The 15,049-nt window shown below is 40.7% G+C and overlaps 1 protein-coding gene across 3 annotated transcripts; it reads left to right on the forward strand.

The window, feature by feature from the left end:
• The first annotated feature begins 2,276 nt into the window (after window positions 1-2,276).
• Window positions 2,277-10,478, forward strand: LOC108139361 (homeotic protein empty spiracles). Of its 3 annotated transcripts, none has more exons than XM_017262086.2 (4): window positions 2,277-2,823; window positions 3,284-4,256; window positions 8,983-9,140; window positions 9,844-10,478. In XM_017262086.2, exons 2-4 carry the CDS (start codon window positions 3,365-3,367, stop codon window positions 10,375-10,377), a joined length of 1,584 nt encoding a protein of 527 aa, XP_017117575.1. In that variant the 5' UTR covers window positions 2,277-2,823; window positions 3,284-3,364; the 3' UTR covers window positions 10,378-10,478. The 3 variants fall into 3 exon arrangements, with proteins under 3 accessions (XP_017117575.1, XP_017117573.1, XP_017117576.1); XM_017262084.2 differs by having other exon boundaries at window positions 2,277-2,819; XM_017262087.2 differs by having other exon boundaries at window positions 2,277-2,670.
• The last annotated feature ends 4,571 nt before the right edge of the window (window positions 10,479-15,049 follow it).

Consider the following 15,049-nt stretch of genomic DNA (forward strand, 5'->3'; position numbering starts at 1 on the left):
GGATTGCATTTCCCATATGCAGAGAGACCGGGACAGACTAATACCAGTGTGAAATGGAGTATGGAAGAGGGTGCTTCCAATGGAGCAACCTAATTTTAGGCGGCTTTAATTAGTTTACTTAAGAAACTTCAAGGGAACTCTTCATCCTAGATATTGTATTACTATTATTGTATTAGTTACTCAATGGTAATAAGCAGATGAACTGAGTGGAGGCATAACAGGCATAATTATTAAATCCGTTAAGAAAGACTTTTCATGGGCTATATTTCTTTTATCAGTTTTTATTGATGTCATTGAAAATTTTGATAAGCGAATGAAAATAGTTATGCACCATTACTATTAACATATTTCAATTTGAGTAAAACTTTCATTTTCCAAGACAAAAATTTTAGCTATATTAATCTATATGTAAAAAAATTATTTACTTGTTTATTTTTATTAAAAACCTTAAAAAATAATACACAAGTAGTTAAGCAAACCACATTCCGTTGAGCCGTAAATAAATCAATATCGCAATTCGGTTTTTTAGCGTGCCCATTCTCCTAAGCCAAAACTAAAAACCTCTAAAAGTTACATCGCGTTTTGCGAGCTGATAAACCAGGCATTTGCTGCATTTTATCTTTTCGGCCCACCTTCTGGTCATATATCAAGAGCGGTAAATGCCAGAAAATACGCCCCGAAAATCATTGATTGGCGATCGATAACCTTTTGCAGTGATGCAGCAGCCCATAAAGTTCTCTCCCAGCTCATTGTCTGACTAATTAAATGATTTATCCCGAAACGTGAGCGAAAAAGGAAAAAAAAGAGTAAAAACCAATTACAATTACCGCCCCAGAGGTGCCACACTCACAGGAACGCAGATACAGATACTCGATTCTCGGGTGCATCTGCGGCAGCAAAGCTGCTGGCCCATCGACAACCGGCCTTATCTAGATGCATACAAATCCAGCCAAGCGCACGTCAATTTATTTGCCAACCTCTCGGCTCCTTTCGGCCAACATCCATTCATGGCCAAAAGAGGAGGAGGGGGGCTCGAATCGCATGTATTTACCTATGAGAGGGCTGCGACGTTGGCGCTGCATGTTTTATGCCTCCTCCTGCATCTTTAACGAGGTGTTTATTTTCACAACTCACAGCCGGCGGATGAGGCTGAGGATGACCAGATACAGATACAGATACAGATGCGGAGTATCTGTGAGTTACTCGCTGCGAGTGTGCGCCGGCAACGCAGTTGCATTCCGCCGAAGGTGTAGAAACCAAGTTACCGCCCATTTTCATGTCCAAATGCTTTCGACCAACATGATGCAGATGCCAATTCGAGCCAATTCAGAATGGTGGAAAGGCCAAGGGCCGGGCGGATGGTAAGGGGACAGTGGGGCCAAGAGAACTACGGGGGAGGGGGTTAAAGCCAGCACTGACGACGGGGCGTCTAAGCTATATAAGCGATGACGTTGATGTCGGTGCACAGTAAATTCGAAAAAAATGATTTCAAAAACATTTCTTACAACTTCTTTAAGCTAAGAAAATTCTTAGTAACTAAAAATAATATTAATAATAATTTTAACATTTTCTGTAAGTTAATTTAGAACAATATTCAAAATATTACTTAAATTTGTATATTATTGCCATAGTCTTAACATTAATATCGAATAAAAAATTGTGTTAATCATAGTTTGCAAACAAATTAAATTGATCAAGCTTTTAAGTGCAGATTAAATTAACAAAGATAAAATGTTTATAGGACCTTGTGTTAATTCATATATACATAGCTCACATAGCCCATAATATTTACTTTCAAAAACACTCAAAAGTACAACTATTTTTACCCACTGTTCCAATGTCCTTCCCACCTTCCCCCCTCTACACCCCATCAAGCTGGCCAACCCGCTTGGCACTAAAACCACAAACGCTTTAATGATGCTGTTTTGTTTAGCGCAAATTGTTTGTTTCGCTGTCATAAACTGGTGCGAAAAATGGCCAAGAGAGTAAGAGAGAGAGAGAGAGATTTTGGCCCCCTCACACACACACACACCTACACCCACTCAGAGAGCGGGAGAGCGAGCGAGAGAGGAGGTGGCCCCATTCGGAGCAGAGCAGGTTTTGGAATTTTGACTAGACTATACCCTTACTACTTTGGCGCAGGCGCAGTACGATGAACGAGCGAGCGAGACGCCTGGTACACTGCTCCCACTGGAATCAGAAGCGGATGAAGAAGAAGCAGCGTTGGCCCCACTAGCTTTTTGCAGCTTTCCATCGCGACACTCGAGCCAAAACGCTCAGCGTGAGAGCCACGCAGCGATTCGCCGACGCCCCCGCTTAGATAAAGAGAGAGAGGAAGAAGGAGAACCGGGAACGAGAAAGAGAGGGCGAGCGGTGGAGAGGAGCCAACACCAACAATTAGACGCCTTTAGACGCTCCATAATGCTAATGGCGTTGACAGTGCTCATCATCATCGCAGCGCGGCCACCGCAATCGTTTCGTTACCGCGTACCGTTATCCGTACCGCCACCGTCAATCGCCGCCGTCAATCGTCCATCGAAGCGGTACGGTCACGCTCCAATCGCCGCGTCGTCGCCGCTCCAGTTTATCAATGTCAATCGCCGACGGATGCCAACCGCTGGAGCATCGCAGATACAAAGCCATAGCTATAGCTATCTGATCTGAAAAACAGTGCGTGTGTGCTTATCTACTATCTAGTAACCAGAAACTAGTAACCACCGTACGCGATCGTGTTTCCATAACCCCAACCATACGAAGATCGATCAATACTCCCGTTTCCGATTCTTTTAAAATTTTGCTGTTTTCCAATTGATAATAGGGTAGGTGTGTGTAAGCCTAGCTTGTTTTGTATAATTCTTATTTTTTAAAACTTTAACTAAATAATTAAATTAATAATTTGATATTAGAGCTCCATAATAATATAAAATTAAGATTTAACCAGCTTTAAGTTTTTTTTATCAATATCTCTAAACGATTTCACTTATTGGGAGCAAATGAATTTCCATTTCCATGTTAATTTTAGGGTTGTCTTAAAACTTTATTAATATCAAATCAATTTAAACTTAAATAGTCTCGTCGAGGCTTATATTGACTGATAAACTTAACGTTCATCCTAAATGTTTGACAATTCAGCAAATGTAAAAAATTTATCGTAGTTTACCAGATTTTTAGCAAATGTTAATTCGTTTAGAAGGTATTTGGCCAATTTTTATTCAATTAGAAAACGGAAACAAGGGTGATGGAATTGATTACACGTTTATTTATAATCTACTTCGACTTGCAGAGACTTCGACTTGAGAGAGTTCGAGTTTGAGAAGTTGGGCAGTGCTTTATTTACTTTTTCAATCGAATAAACCCCTACCAAATGGTCACCTGCGGTCGGCAAACGTTCAACATGCTGCCCATGGCGCCGACGAGTCCTTTTGTCAGCAACAGCTCCTCGATGGCCGCGACCTCCACTTCCGTTTCCGCCAGCACAGTTTCCGCTTCGGCAGTAGGCAGTAAGCCCAAGCTGGCCTTCAGCATCGACTCGATCGTGGGCGAGTCCTCGACGAGATCGGCTCCCTTGAGGGTCAGTGTGATATCATCGCCACCGCCGCGCAGCGAAAGTCCCGCCTCGCCGACGAACACAAACAACAGTGGCCGGCGCACGCCCCGCGGATATATTTACTGCCGAAGGCGGGATTCGCTGGACAGATCGCGAAGTCCACAGAGATCGCCGGTCAGCCACTCGCCAACGCCTCCGAATGCCGGTGGAAATCCCCCAGCGGCGGCCATCCACAGTCCTCCAAAATCAGCGGACTTACCCCAGGCAACTGGAAATCCACCCGCCCCAATTGGAACCCTCATCCGTCCGATGCCGTTGCCGGCGCCAAATCTAGCTTTAATCCAGAACCGCACCTCGCCGAACAGCATTGCGGTTCGAATGGCGGGTCCGCCCCACCCGCCACCGCCTCCGTTCCTCGCCGCCCAGTTCCAAATGGCCGCTGCACTAGCCCATCACCACCAGCAGCAGCAGCAGCAGCAACAGCAGCAGCATCCGCCCGTGCCAACCGGACCGCCACATGGTCCGCATCCGCATCTGCCGCCCGGCCAAATTCCAATGGGTATTTTCCCGGGCGGACCGCACCCGGGACATCCGCCGCCCCACGGTCATCACCCCTTTGGAAGCGCTCCACATCTGATCCGTGATAGCTATCCGCTGTATCCATGGCTGCTCAGTCGACACGGACGCATTTTTCCAAGATTTCCGGGCAGTAAGTACTTTTTTTTTGTTACAACTTTTTCAAAGACTTAAGGAGTAACATATTTAAAAGTCAGTTAATAATTACTATTAAGCTATTACGTAAAAAAAAGCTATATAATACAATGCACTACGGTCTACTCACCGTACTTTTTGAATATGTTTCGCTTTAGCCAGTTTTTTCTAGTCATTATAGCCGTTTCAAATGGCCGCTGAATGCCATAAACCAAAGAGAAAAAGAAACCACACCCAAAATTCATATTTGAACCCCTTTTCCACCGCCATTATATTATAGTAGAGAGAACCTCAATCAAGCAATTATTCAGTTATCGCTGTTGTTGCCGCGCAGCTCCATATAATTAAAGTTAAATAAGCAAATGGCAAACATTTATTACAAGTTAATTAGACGTGTATCAGCCTCATCATCATCAGATGGACAAGGACGGGAACAGAGGGAGAGAGAGAGAGAGGGAGCGGGAGAAAGGCGAACCAAACCCATTTTGATAACTATTTCCAAACAAATTACATTTTAATTAAATTGTTTAAACAACATTACACACATCGTTAGGTCAAGCAGCGTACCTAAATGGCCAGCCAAGTGTGTGTGTCTGTTTTTTTTTTGTATTTTTTTCGAAATTACCATTAATGGCCAACAGACGGCGCCAGTTGTTGATATGGCGGGCCCATGCGGCGTATGTGTAACGTACGAAAAGTGCAACCAGTGAAATGTTAATGCGTTTTTAATTGAGGTTTTGGGGCAACCAAGCAAAGAACTAAAGAACAAAAAAAACGGAGAGATAGAAACGAAGAGCAACCACAAAGCGCATCTCAAAAACATTGTCATTTATTACGCTTTAACCACTTTTTTCATACGCTGGCCTCATAATTACCATTTGAATTTCCAGGCCATGTTGTTTTTCTCTTCTTTTTTTGGCTGGGTAAATATAAAATAATTTTCGGCACACTCACACGCCTTTCACCTGCCCAAGTGTGCATATATCCCCGTTACGCCTTAATTATGTTGTATGCCGTTTCATTATTTTCTCCCTTTTCCCTTTCCCCATTTCCCGCTCGACTTCTCCTTCGTTTTTCTCACTTTTCTCCGCGCTGCCTGTTATTTTCGCTTGATTTATGAACGTGAAATGTCAATGTTTCGCATAACGATTTCATTAATTGTAAATGTTTTTCGTCTTCGTTTGTTTCGTAACTCGTGTGAGTAATACCAGGTTACATGGGTTTGTTTTTTGTTTTTGAGGAGGTTGGTTTACAAGATAATGGGGATCATCGCGATAGCGATGATGATGAGTCAGTAACTTAATTCAGGTTGCACGTGCTGCAATTTGTGGGTGTGGCACTCTAATGCAGCTGATGAAGTTCTAGGAAAAGGGTAACATTAACCAGGTTGAGATCCCTATTATGAAGGGCTTAAATATAGGGGATTATAAAAGGACAAGCTGTTTATTTATCACATGCTCCTTACAATTTATGTTAAATAAGTAAAAGCCTCTATAATAACTTTAATAATCTATCAGAGAGCAAATCATTAAAGGCTCTATTAAATTGTTTTTAACTAAAACTAATAAATCCGCAAAACGTTCGAATAGTGCCAAAAAAAAAAAAACAAATTCCTTTTACTGTGTTTGGTTGCTATACTGGTTATTTGTAGATTGGACTTACTCCAAAGTCATTAATTTAACAACTGCAACGATTTGGTACGTGAGTTTATTCGTAGCTCATTAAAAATCTACGGTACGGCTACGAAACTCTACAAATGGATTAAGAAGTTTTTATTTTACTTAGTTGATTTGTTTCCGAGTGTACCCACAATTAAACAAATAAATAAATAAATAAATAAAATATATTTAAGTTCAAAGAATAGTGAGTCATATAGATATATTCCTCTTCCTAATTTTTCCCTTAACTAAAAAGTAATATCAATGACTTTTTTCTACCCCCATTTAAAACCATTATCCCGAAAAACCCACAAAATCCCATTCATGCACGCCAACTGCAAATGGCGAGTCCCGTCAAATCGATCATCACAACATCCCCGACTGTCGCTTTATTTGATTTCAATTATCGATTTCGAGTCAATGTCCTTGGACGCACGGCTCTCGAGGAATGCAATAAATTAATGAAAAAATCATGAGCATAAAAATTAAGCCCTAACTCCATAAAAAAGAAAGCAAATACAATTGCACACAAGTGATAAATAATAAGGCGAACAAAAAGGCCAGGACAGTCGAACAAACGAAAACGAAACGAATCGCATCGATCGTCGCATCATGAGCCAAAAAAAAAAAAAAAACAAAAAACAAGGTACGACGTATATCTAAAAAAATGACAGCTGACAAGGGTGTGAGCCACTGCAAATCCAACAACATGGCCAGCAGAGCGGACACATCAATTAATTGTCAATTGCGCGTATTTTCGCACGGCGGTTTCCTTTGTGTCCACGAACCTAAGAGAAAAAAATAAATACACACACTTCATTGAGAGCTGCTGCGGAGCTAGAAAAAGAGGCAGAGAAAAAATAATTAAGTGGCCATTGTGAGCGGCGGCATTATCAATTATACAGCTTCTTCTAAGGCGCTGGGCAGTCGTGTATCTTGTAGCTACATTGTTAGCTGTCAAATGTAACAAATGTCAAGCGATCGTCGCGGACTATAAAAAAAAAGAAAAAACTAGAGCACTCTGGATGCTGCGGCTACCTCTTGGCAATCGTTTGTCAAGTTCATAGCAAAAACCAGGCACGCAGTCAGTCAGTTGCATCTGTCAGATACACAGATACATGGCCATCAATGGTTCGAAGCTGCATTTATGAAGTGTCGAACTGACAAGTTCCCGTTCCCGTTCCTGTTCCCGATCCCGAACCCTCTTGCTCCTGAGCCCTTTATTGTTTTTCCAGCCCGACAGTGCTAACAAGATACATTTCTGGGGTTGTATCTTGTGTCTAATGGCTTCGCGCCCTTTCGCCTGCTTTTCTCCATTAGCTGTTTATTTTCACAATGGCTTAGCTTCTGTTTTGTTGCGTGGACTTCCTGCCTCCGAAATCGATTCGATTCTGCTATGTCAATATTGATTTTGTAATTGGCACACCTTGCGGGTGCCAGAAGATCCTGTGGCTTAGGCTTGTTCACCAAATTATATCATAACAAATCTAAGAAAGAATAGTTAGCTTAGGGATCAGAAATGAAGTTAAATAAGCCAAGATTTTAAGCCTGGTATTTTAAGATGACAGTTTTATGACTAACCAAAGAAAGATACTAAATGAGTAATTGCAAGGATTGACATCCCAGTTGAAGTCAAATGTAAGACCGAATTCATAGAGGTATGCAATTCCTACTCGTTCATTTTTTTTTAATTTATCCAAAAGTTTGCCCAGTTCCACTGTATTCCATAATTTTTCGCCCAGCAAATTCCCCTGCACCGTCAGAAATCTCAGCTGCATCTCGCACAGTAGCCCCTGCCTCATATCAATATTCAAATTGTGGCTCAATTGAAAATTTGTTAACTGGCAACCGCAAAAGCGGCAGTGGACTCGGCTACGCGGAGGAGTCGGGGATGGGTATGGGTATGGGGATCAGGGCTTCCAGAAATCGTGATAAACGTTAAAACATCACGTTGTGCTGGCTAGAAGAACAATGGGTCCTCGGTCCTCCAAAGAGGCGTCGTTGGCGGCTTTTAGGCGCGCTAAAGTGTTCGGCTTGGCGTCCAGGCTAAAAGGAAGAAAGCCAGCAAAGTCTTGGCCGGACCAATTGTTTTGGCCTTATCAGCGATTCTGGGACATGGCCCAAACACACAGCGCCGACAGCGGCACGAACCAGAAGCCTTTGTGTTTGCTGGCCCATGTCTGGAAATTTGTTTATTGTTTTGTAATGAGCGTGTGCAACATGTGAGTGGCCAGTGTGCGGCATCTTTGCTCGCGGCATTCGCGGAATTCATAATCAACAATTTGAGGCACAACGTCATCTAATTGGCAGAGCCACCAGCGAAGGTTGAACTTCTCTTGTTACCTGTTGGGGTATATAAAGCAAGCTGCCACTATATTATAGACTATTCCAATATAAAACTTAATATTTAATAACCAAAAACTCAATCAAGCCGATTTGTGTAGGCAATACTAAACATTATTTTACTTCGTATACTCGCAAAATAGCAAACGTATGCTAAGAGTTCAATAAATTAACAATTTAATAATTTAATTATGGCAATTTGATTACTTTAGTAGACATCCCTTTTTTAAGGAATCCGATAAGGCTGTTATTTTTAACATAGTTTTAAAAATTGATAATAGACTGTAATACACTTTTATTTATAAACCAATTACATATTTATGATGCCATTAATTCAGTGAATAATTCTTTTTTGAAGAGGCCATAGAATTTTATTACAAATTGTTAAATTAAAGTAAATCAATGCTAGGGCTGAACTTTAAAAACTTTTAAAATTTGTTTATCAATTTAAAATTTTAAATGTATTTATCTTAGTAAAATGTAATTAAATTTACCAATGCCAAACGAAATATTTGGATGCTTAAAGGCTTTACATGTTAAAAATTTTCATTTTGAATTTATTGAAATGGCTTCAATTTGCTGTTAGTCCACAGTAAATTGGTGTATGTTTTTGGATAAATCGGAGTTCACTTCTAGTTAAATACTTACTTATTCAGGGTTAACCCAAGGGGCCACCCATTATAACCGCTTTTTAACTCAACTCACTTTCCCGATCTCTTGCAGATTTCCTGTTCCAGCCATTCCGCAAGCCGAAACGCGTTCGCACCGCCTTCTCGCCGACGCAGCTGCTCAAACTGGAGCACGCCTTCGAGGGGAATCACTACGTCGTGGGGGCGGAGCGCAAACAGTTGGCCCAGGGACTCAGCCTGACCGAAACCCAGGTGAGATGGGCTTCATTGGGTGGGTGCTGGGATGGCAGCCCTTAATGCGCATCAAATTCAATAAGCACCCCCAGTTCAACCCCTTTGGTTAGGGGCTAAGTGATTGCATGTCGTCTGGTCGTTAGCCCAAGAAGTGCCGGAGCTACTGAGTTATTAGCGCTTCGGGAGGGACAGGGGATCGGGTTAACAGTGGCCCATGAGGTCTGGCACTTGACTTTGCACCCTCGGGGGCATAGCTGGGAGGCAGTCCGTAAATAGAATTAAAAGACTCGTTAAATTTATTTACGACTTGCCAAAAAAAACAAGAGCGGAAAACAAAAGGCAAATGAAAGGGTAAAGAACCCTCCCCCCGAAAATAGCTACCCCGAGCCCAATTGTTTCCTGTAAGTGCACTAAGGAAAATATTTGTACTAAATGGGGGTTAGTACAGAAGATATTACAATACGATGGCCATGAAAGTGGAAGACTTGTAGCTTAAAACATATTCGGAAAAAATAAAAGATACAATTTTTTTAGGTGCCAACTATCAATTCTTTTTCTACATTTAAATGTAATCATTTCTCATTATAATAAAAACATTTTTTGTATTTATGTACATGTACCGATATGAAGACTGTAAGCTTTTTGATTTGTTAATTAAAGATATTGCCTGTTTTTTTGCTGTATTTAAAAATTCTTTTCTTAATTTTCATTTCTCCGACAGGTGAAAGTGTGGTTCCAGAACCGTCGCACCAAGCACAAGCGGATGCAGCAGGAAGGTGGCGATGGGAGCGACACCAAGAGCAACAAGGGCAGCTCCTCGGGAGGCGGAGGGGGTGGCGATGGGGAGGATGATGCCAAGCACGATGGATCGCAGCACAGTTACGATGATGCCGAAGATCCGGAGGAGGACGACGAGATCGAGGAGGATGACGAGGACGAGGTGATCGACATGGATGACTATGGCAGCGAAATGGATGCGGAGGAGCACCAGCGACTGCGGGAGCAATTCCAGCAGCAATTGGCCCAGCACCAGCAACAGTTCCTCCAGCAGCAGCAGCAAAGCCCGGTGGACGCAGCCACCCTCAGTCCGCAGCAGCAGCATCAGTTGCTGCAGCAGCACCAGCAACATCTGCAGCAGCAACACCAGCAGCAACAGCAGCACTTCATCCAGCAGCAACAACTTTATCTGCGCGAAAGGGAGCGGGAGAGGGAGCGGGAAAAGTCCCGAGAGAGGGAAAGGGAGCGGGAAAAGTAGTAGCTAATAGTTGCTAAACAGCTAACTCCGCTATTTTGTGTTCCTTTGATTTCATGTAAATTATTTGTCATCTGTATAGCTTAATTTAAATTGTTTACTACTTAATAAATAAATAACAAAGTGAATAAATAAAACAAATCTCAGCTTTTCAAATAAAATAAGTTGCCACAAAACCTTCTGAATCATTAATCAAACAATTATAGCATTTAAATGGGCATGCAAGTCCACATATGTTGGCCATTTATTGGCAAGCTTGTTGCCATCGCATGATAAACTCATTGCAAATGCACAGGAACTATCGATCAGCTGCCAAAATACAACCAATCAAAGGGCCCAAAAAAAAATCATATTGCTAACAAGGCTTTTCCTTTATTGAGTTGTTGATGGAAACCCTCAGTCCCTCAGTTTTATGCTAAGCATTGACAGTAAAAAGTGCAATCAACAATTACGAGCTACGGTCTCATAAGGCGGCCAAAAAATAAATGTCAGTAAGTAAAGCCCGAAATTGATGGCAAAAATTGATATTCAATATGCAAACGTTTGCCAATAAAGTAGATTTACTATACAGAAAATGCTATGGTTACATATATGCATTTGCAGCAGCCCGAAGCTAATGGGCCGGCAATTTGTGTTCATTTAAAGCGAAAAGCGAACTAAACCTGAAATTAAACTGACAAAACGGGAGGAGATCACAAAGTGGCCCAAAATATATGAGCCCGCTAGCAATGGCAAGCCGAAAAAAATATAAAAATATAAATAAATTCACCGCTTATTTTGATATGGCAGGTTAGGCTCTGGCGATCCGGCGAAAAGTTCAAGGTAATTGCCGTTGTCAAAGCAGCGCAACGAAAAGTGGGCGGGCACCGTGAAAACTTGACCAACAATTTATGGGCCACTTGACTACAAGCAAAGGGTGTTGAGGTTGCACGCGAGCAATCAGCAGAACAGCAGAGCACCCCAGGTTCCAACACTCTGCACTGGGGTAGAATGCCTGGAAAATTCTCGTATTTTGCATAAACGATGTGAGAATTACTTAATTGCGCTTGGAATGGGCCCATGCCCACATATGCAATTATATATATCGGTTTGGTCTGCGTTTCCTATGTGGGCCGCGAATTTATGAGTCTTTCGGTTCACCCACAAAATAAAGTTGTCTACGGCAATGTGCAGGTGTCTCAGCTGCTCGGGATTCGGGTGGTTACTTCAGTGCACTAGAGGGTGGCATCTAGAGAAGGGGTGGCCGTCACCAGGCACTTCATTTTGTTTGCCCCTCTGATAGCTAAACATTTTGGCCAATTTGTGACTTCGTTAGGTGGCAGCTTGAATTAAAATTCATCCACATGTTGTTGGTCATGTCGGTCAACAGTGCACAAACTAAGTGAAAATACAAATTAGAATTTTAAATTTTAAAAGATAGAAGAATTTTGGAAAAGTAATTAATAACGGCTCTGATTTTGTTTAAAAGATATCTAAGAACTAAAGCAGAAAGATTGTATCTTATTTAGTTTTTTTTTTTCATTAGCTGATTTCGGCTAGGTCTAAAAAAAACTATTCAATTAGATACAATTTATGTGCAAATGTTAATCTTAAATCTAAAGTATTATAATGATTTTAGTTTTATTATCACATTCATTAACCATTTTAAAGTACCTATAAATGCCGTTTTAATAGCTCTTTAAATACTTGCATTTATGAAGCATCTTAATGTAAATTTAAACTTAGATCAGTCAGCCATTCGAAAAAAGATTCGTTCGAAATGTTTCTTTTATTTTAAGCCTGATTAAGTCGCACGTGTTTCCTAGCAATAAATAAATAAAAGTTATATTATTTCTCCTTTATTTGAATACCAACAAGTGCATTGAAAAATCGACTTTCCCTAAGTTTTTCTTATGTTTTCCGTTGGCAAACCCTTTCGTTTGATTTTGGCGTGTCTGCCAGCCGCGATGACGAAGACAAAGACGATGGCGATGACTTTGAAAACAAAGCGAAAGGGAAATGGCTTTCAGCCAAGGCACTTGGAGCATATTAAGGGCGTCATTAGTTCCCCAGGCACTGCAAATTTGACAGGTGAAAAGAGTGAGGGGCATCACCGATTGAAGGGCCTGACACTTGCTGCAGTGCAGCAGCAACTGCAACAGCAGCAACACGGCAGCAATTGCAACACCAATAGCACAGCAGCAACATTAACCCCTTGAGGAAATTAGCAAAAATATTGAGACATTAAAAGTTATCCTTAAGAATGAAAGATGAATTTAAGTATGAACAATTTTATTAATTTCCAATGCAAATTAATTGACAAGTTCCATTTGATTTTATGGTCCTTCATTTGTATTATTTGACTTAGAAAAAAAAATTTTGCGAACAATTTATTTCAGTTAAATTGAAAAGACTGTCAAGAATGAGATATAATAAATTAAACTGTAATGGCTTGACTTATTATTAAATTAGGATGCAATATTCATTAATTAAGTAAAGAGCATGAGCTTAACCAGTAGTAATAAGAAATGATATTTGTAAGTAGTGAAAAAAAACGTTAATGCATCAAAAGTAACCAATTTTTTTAGAAAATACTTAACCCCATAAAAGTAAAAAGAACGAAGGGGTCCTAAGTCTCCCATGGTCTGCCAAACGGTTAACCCAAAACGAACGTGCTGGCAACGGCGTAGGCGTCCGTGTTGTTATTGTTGTGTCAGGTTTCAGCTATTTAGCGGCAATTTGTATGGGAAAAGTTTGCCAAATGTAAACGGAATTGCAGTTTAAACCTCATTTGGCGCACATCGTGGGCGGTCGATACGAAAAAAAACGAACCAGCAACTACTGCAATACCTGGAACAGCCATAAAAATAGTACGTTTAATAATTGCAAAGTGTTTTCTATTCGCCTTCGTTTCCAGGTCGTAAATCAGCGATTGCTCAGTCAGTCTCGGCTGGCGCCTTCTGCTCGGACGTAAATTTAATTGAAAGACTGGGCCAGAAACCCGAAGACTGGGCCAAGACCAAACCAGAGATGCCCGCCAGAGGCTTAGGCGTCAATTGGCAAATTGGTTTCCATGTCAGCCGGCAGGAAAAGTTAATTTTCTCGCCGCCATAAATAACACCCTGTTCGACTGGAACTGAGGCACGGTCGGAGGATCTCCATCTGCCGAATGGCAATAGGAATCTCCTTTGGCAGGTGAGCATGGGTGCTGTCCATTTCGATTCCAATTGCAATTCCTTTAGAGGCTATATCCAACGTTTTTTAATGCTTTTTTAATTGGAAATGCACACCAGCACGCTGATGACGCCCCGAACTGCCAGTTTTGCCATTACGTAATTGCAATTTAATGATCAAGTCGTCTACAAAGTCAACAAATAATTTTGAATAAACATTAATTAATAATTGATGCCCCGAAGCATCTAGCCAAATTTTTAATAGTTAATTTATTTTTAAATATTAATGAAAACTAATAAACATTTCATTATTATTTGCTGGCCTTTAAAAAAAGTAAATATATTTTTAAGTTTGAAAAAGGTAAAAATTTTCACAAGCAAGTTTATTTGTTTATCCATGTACAAAAATGTAAAAAAGAGTATCAAACATTCACCACAACATTTTAGAGAAGAACTTTTAATTGACTCTGTAAATTAAACACTTTAATAAGTTGCCAATTAAGCAAAAGTAGAAATTGCACGAAATTTTTAACGAATACTGTAATGCCTTTTCATTGTTAAAGTTTTCCTGCAAGTAATGGAAGTATAAATTACGGACGTGGAAAATCTTTGACAGATTGCCACACAAATGATTTGTTAATTTCGTATAATTGTGGATTTCTCAGTGTGGAAAATTTATGTGGCTGCCCTGATGAAAATTAACATTAATTAGGCACGAAAAAGCGGCAACAAATTCAATTTGATGCATTCCGAGTATATTTGAAAATTCTCTCATTTTGTGAAAATTAATGAGCGCCCATTTGGCGTACTCCGCGGCCACGCCCACAACGTGCACGCAAGCTTTGTTTCTTCGAGTTTTCGTTTCGTTCTGTGGTTTTTTTTTATAGAATCTGCCTTAGTTATATTTATAAATTAATGGCCCAAGATAAATGGCAAGTAATTTGTATAAACAGACGCTTTTGGTAACCGAATTCGGCGCCGGAACACGTTGAATGTCTTCGCTCTACTTTCTGGGAGGCCCCTAATTTTTGAAAGGGAGTTCAGAGGGTGTGCTAGCCATGAATCTCGCGTATTTTTATATCGTGTCCCTTCTTTTTGGAGGGTGTGGCAATCGGAGCAAGTTTCAGTTTTTGAATTTAAAGGAAATTGAGGGAGAAATATGAAATCGGTTGGGCCATAATGATGATGAGTTCTGATGAGTTGATGATGTATGACTCAGAGCTTGCAAAACCTGGTAAAAGTATTCTAGTGAAAGAAAACCCATCTAAAAATGGTTCACCAAAGAAATGGTTACACATTTATAAAACCTTATAATTAGTTTTTTAAATTTTTCTCAGATATTAGCTCAGAAATTATTTTTAAAGCGATTCTTCCCACCACCTACTCCACCCACTTATCATTCTTCGTTTTCTTCAGTAAGGTTTCTTCTGAAGTTCACCTGACCAGCCAATTAACTAATTAACCTTTGACCCCATCTAAGCCCGCCCCTTGCAACAAAATCAATAAGTGGATGTGGGCGCTCG

Source organism: Drosophila elegans, unplaced genomic scaffold (genome assembly GCF_018152505.1).
Source record: "Drosophila elegans isolate 14027-0461.03 unplaced genomic scaffold, ASM1815250v1 contig_476, whole genome shotgun sequence".
NCBI classification, from domain to species: domain Eukaryota; kingdom Metazoa; phylum Arthropoda; class Insecta; order Diptera; family Drosophilidae; genus Drosophila; species Drosophila elegans.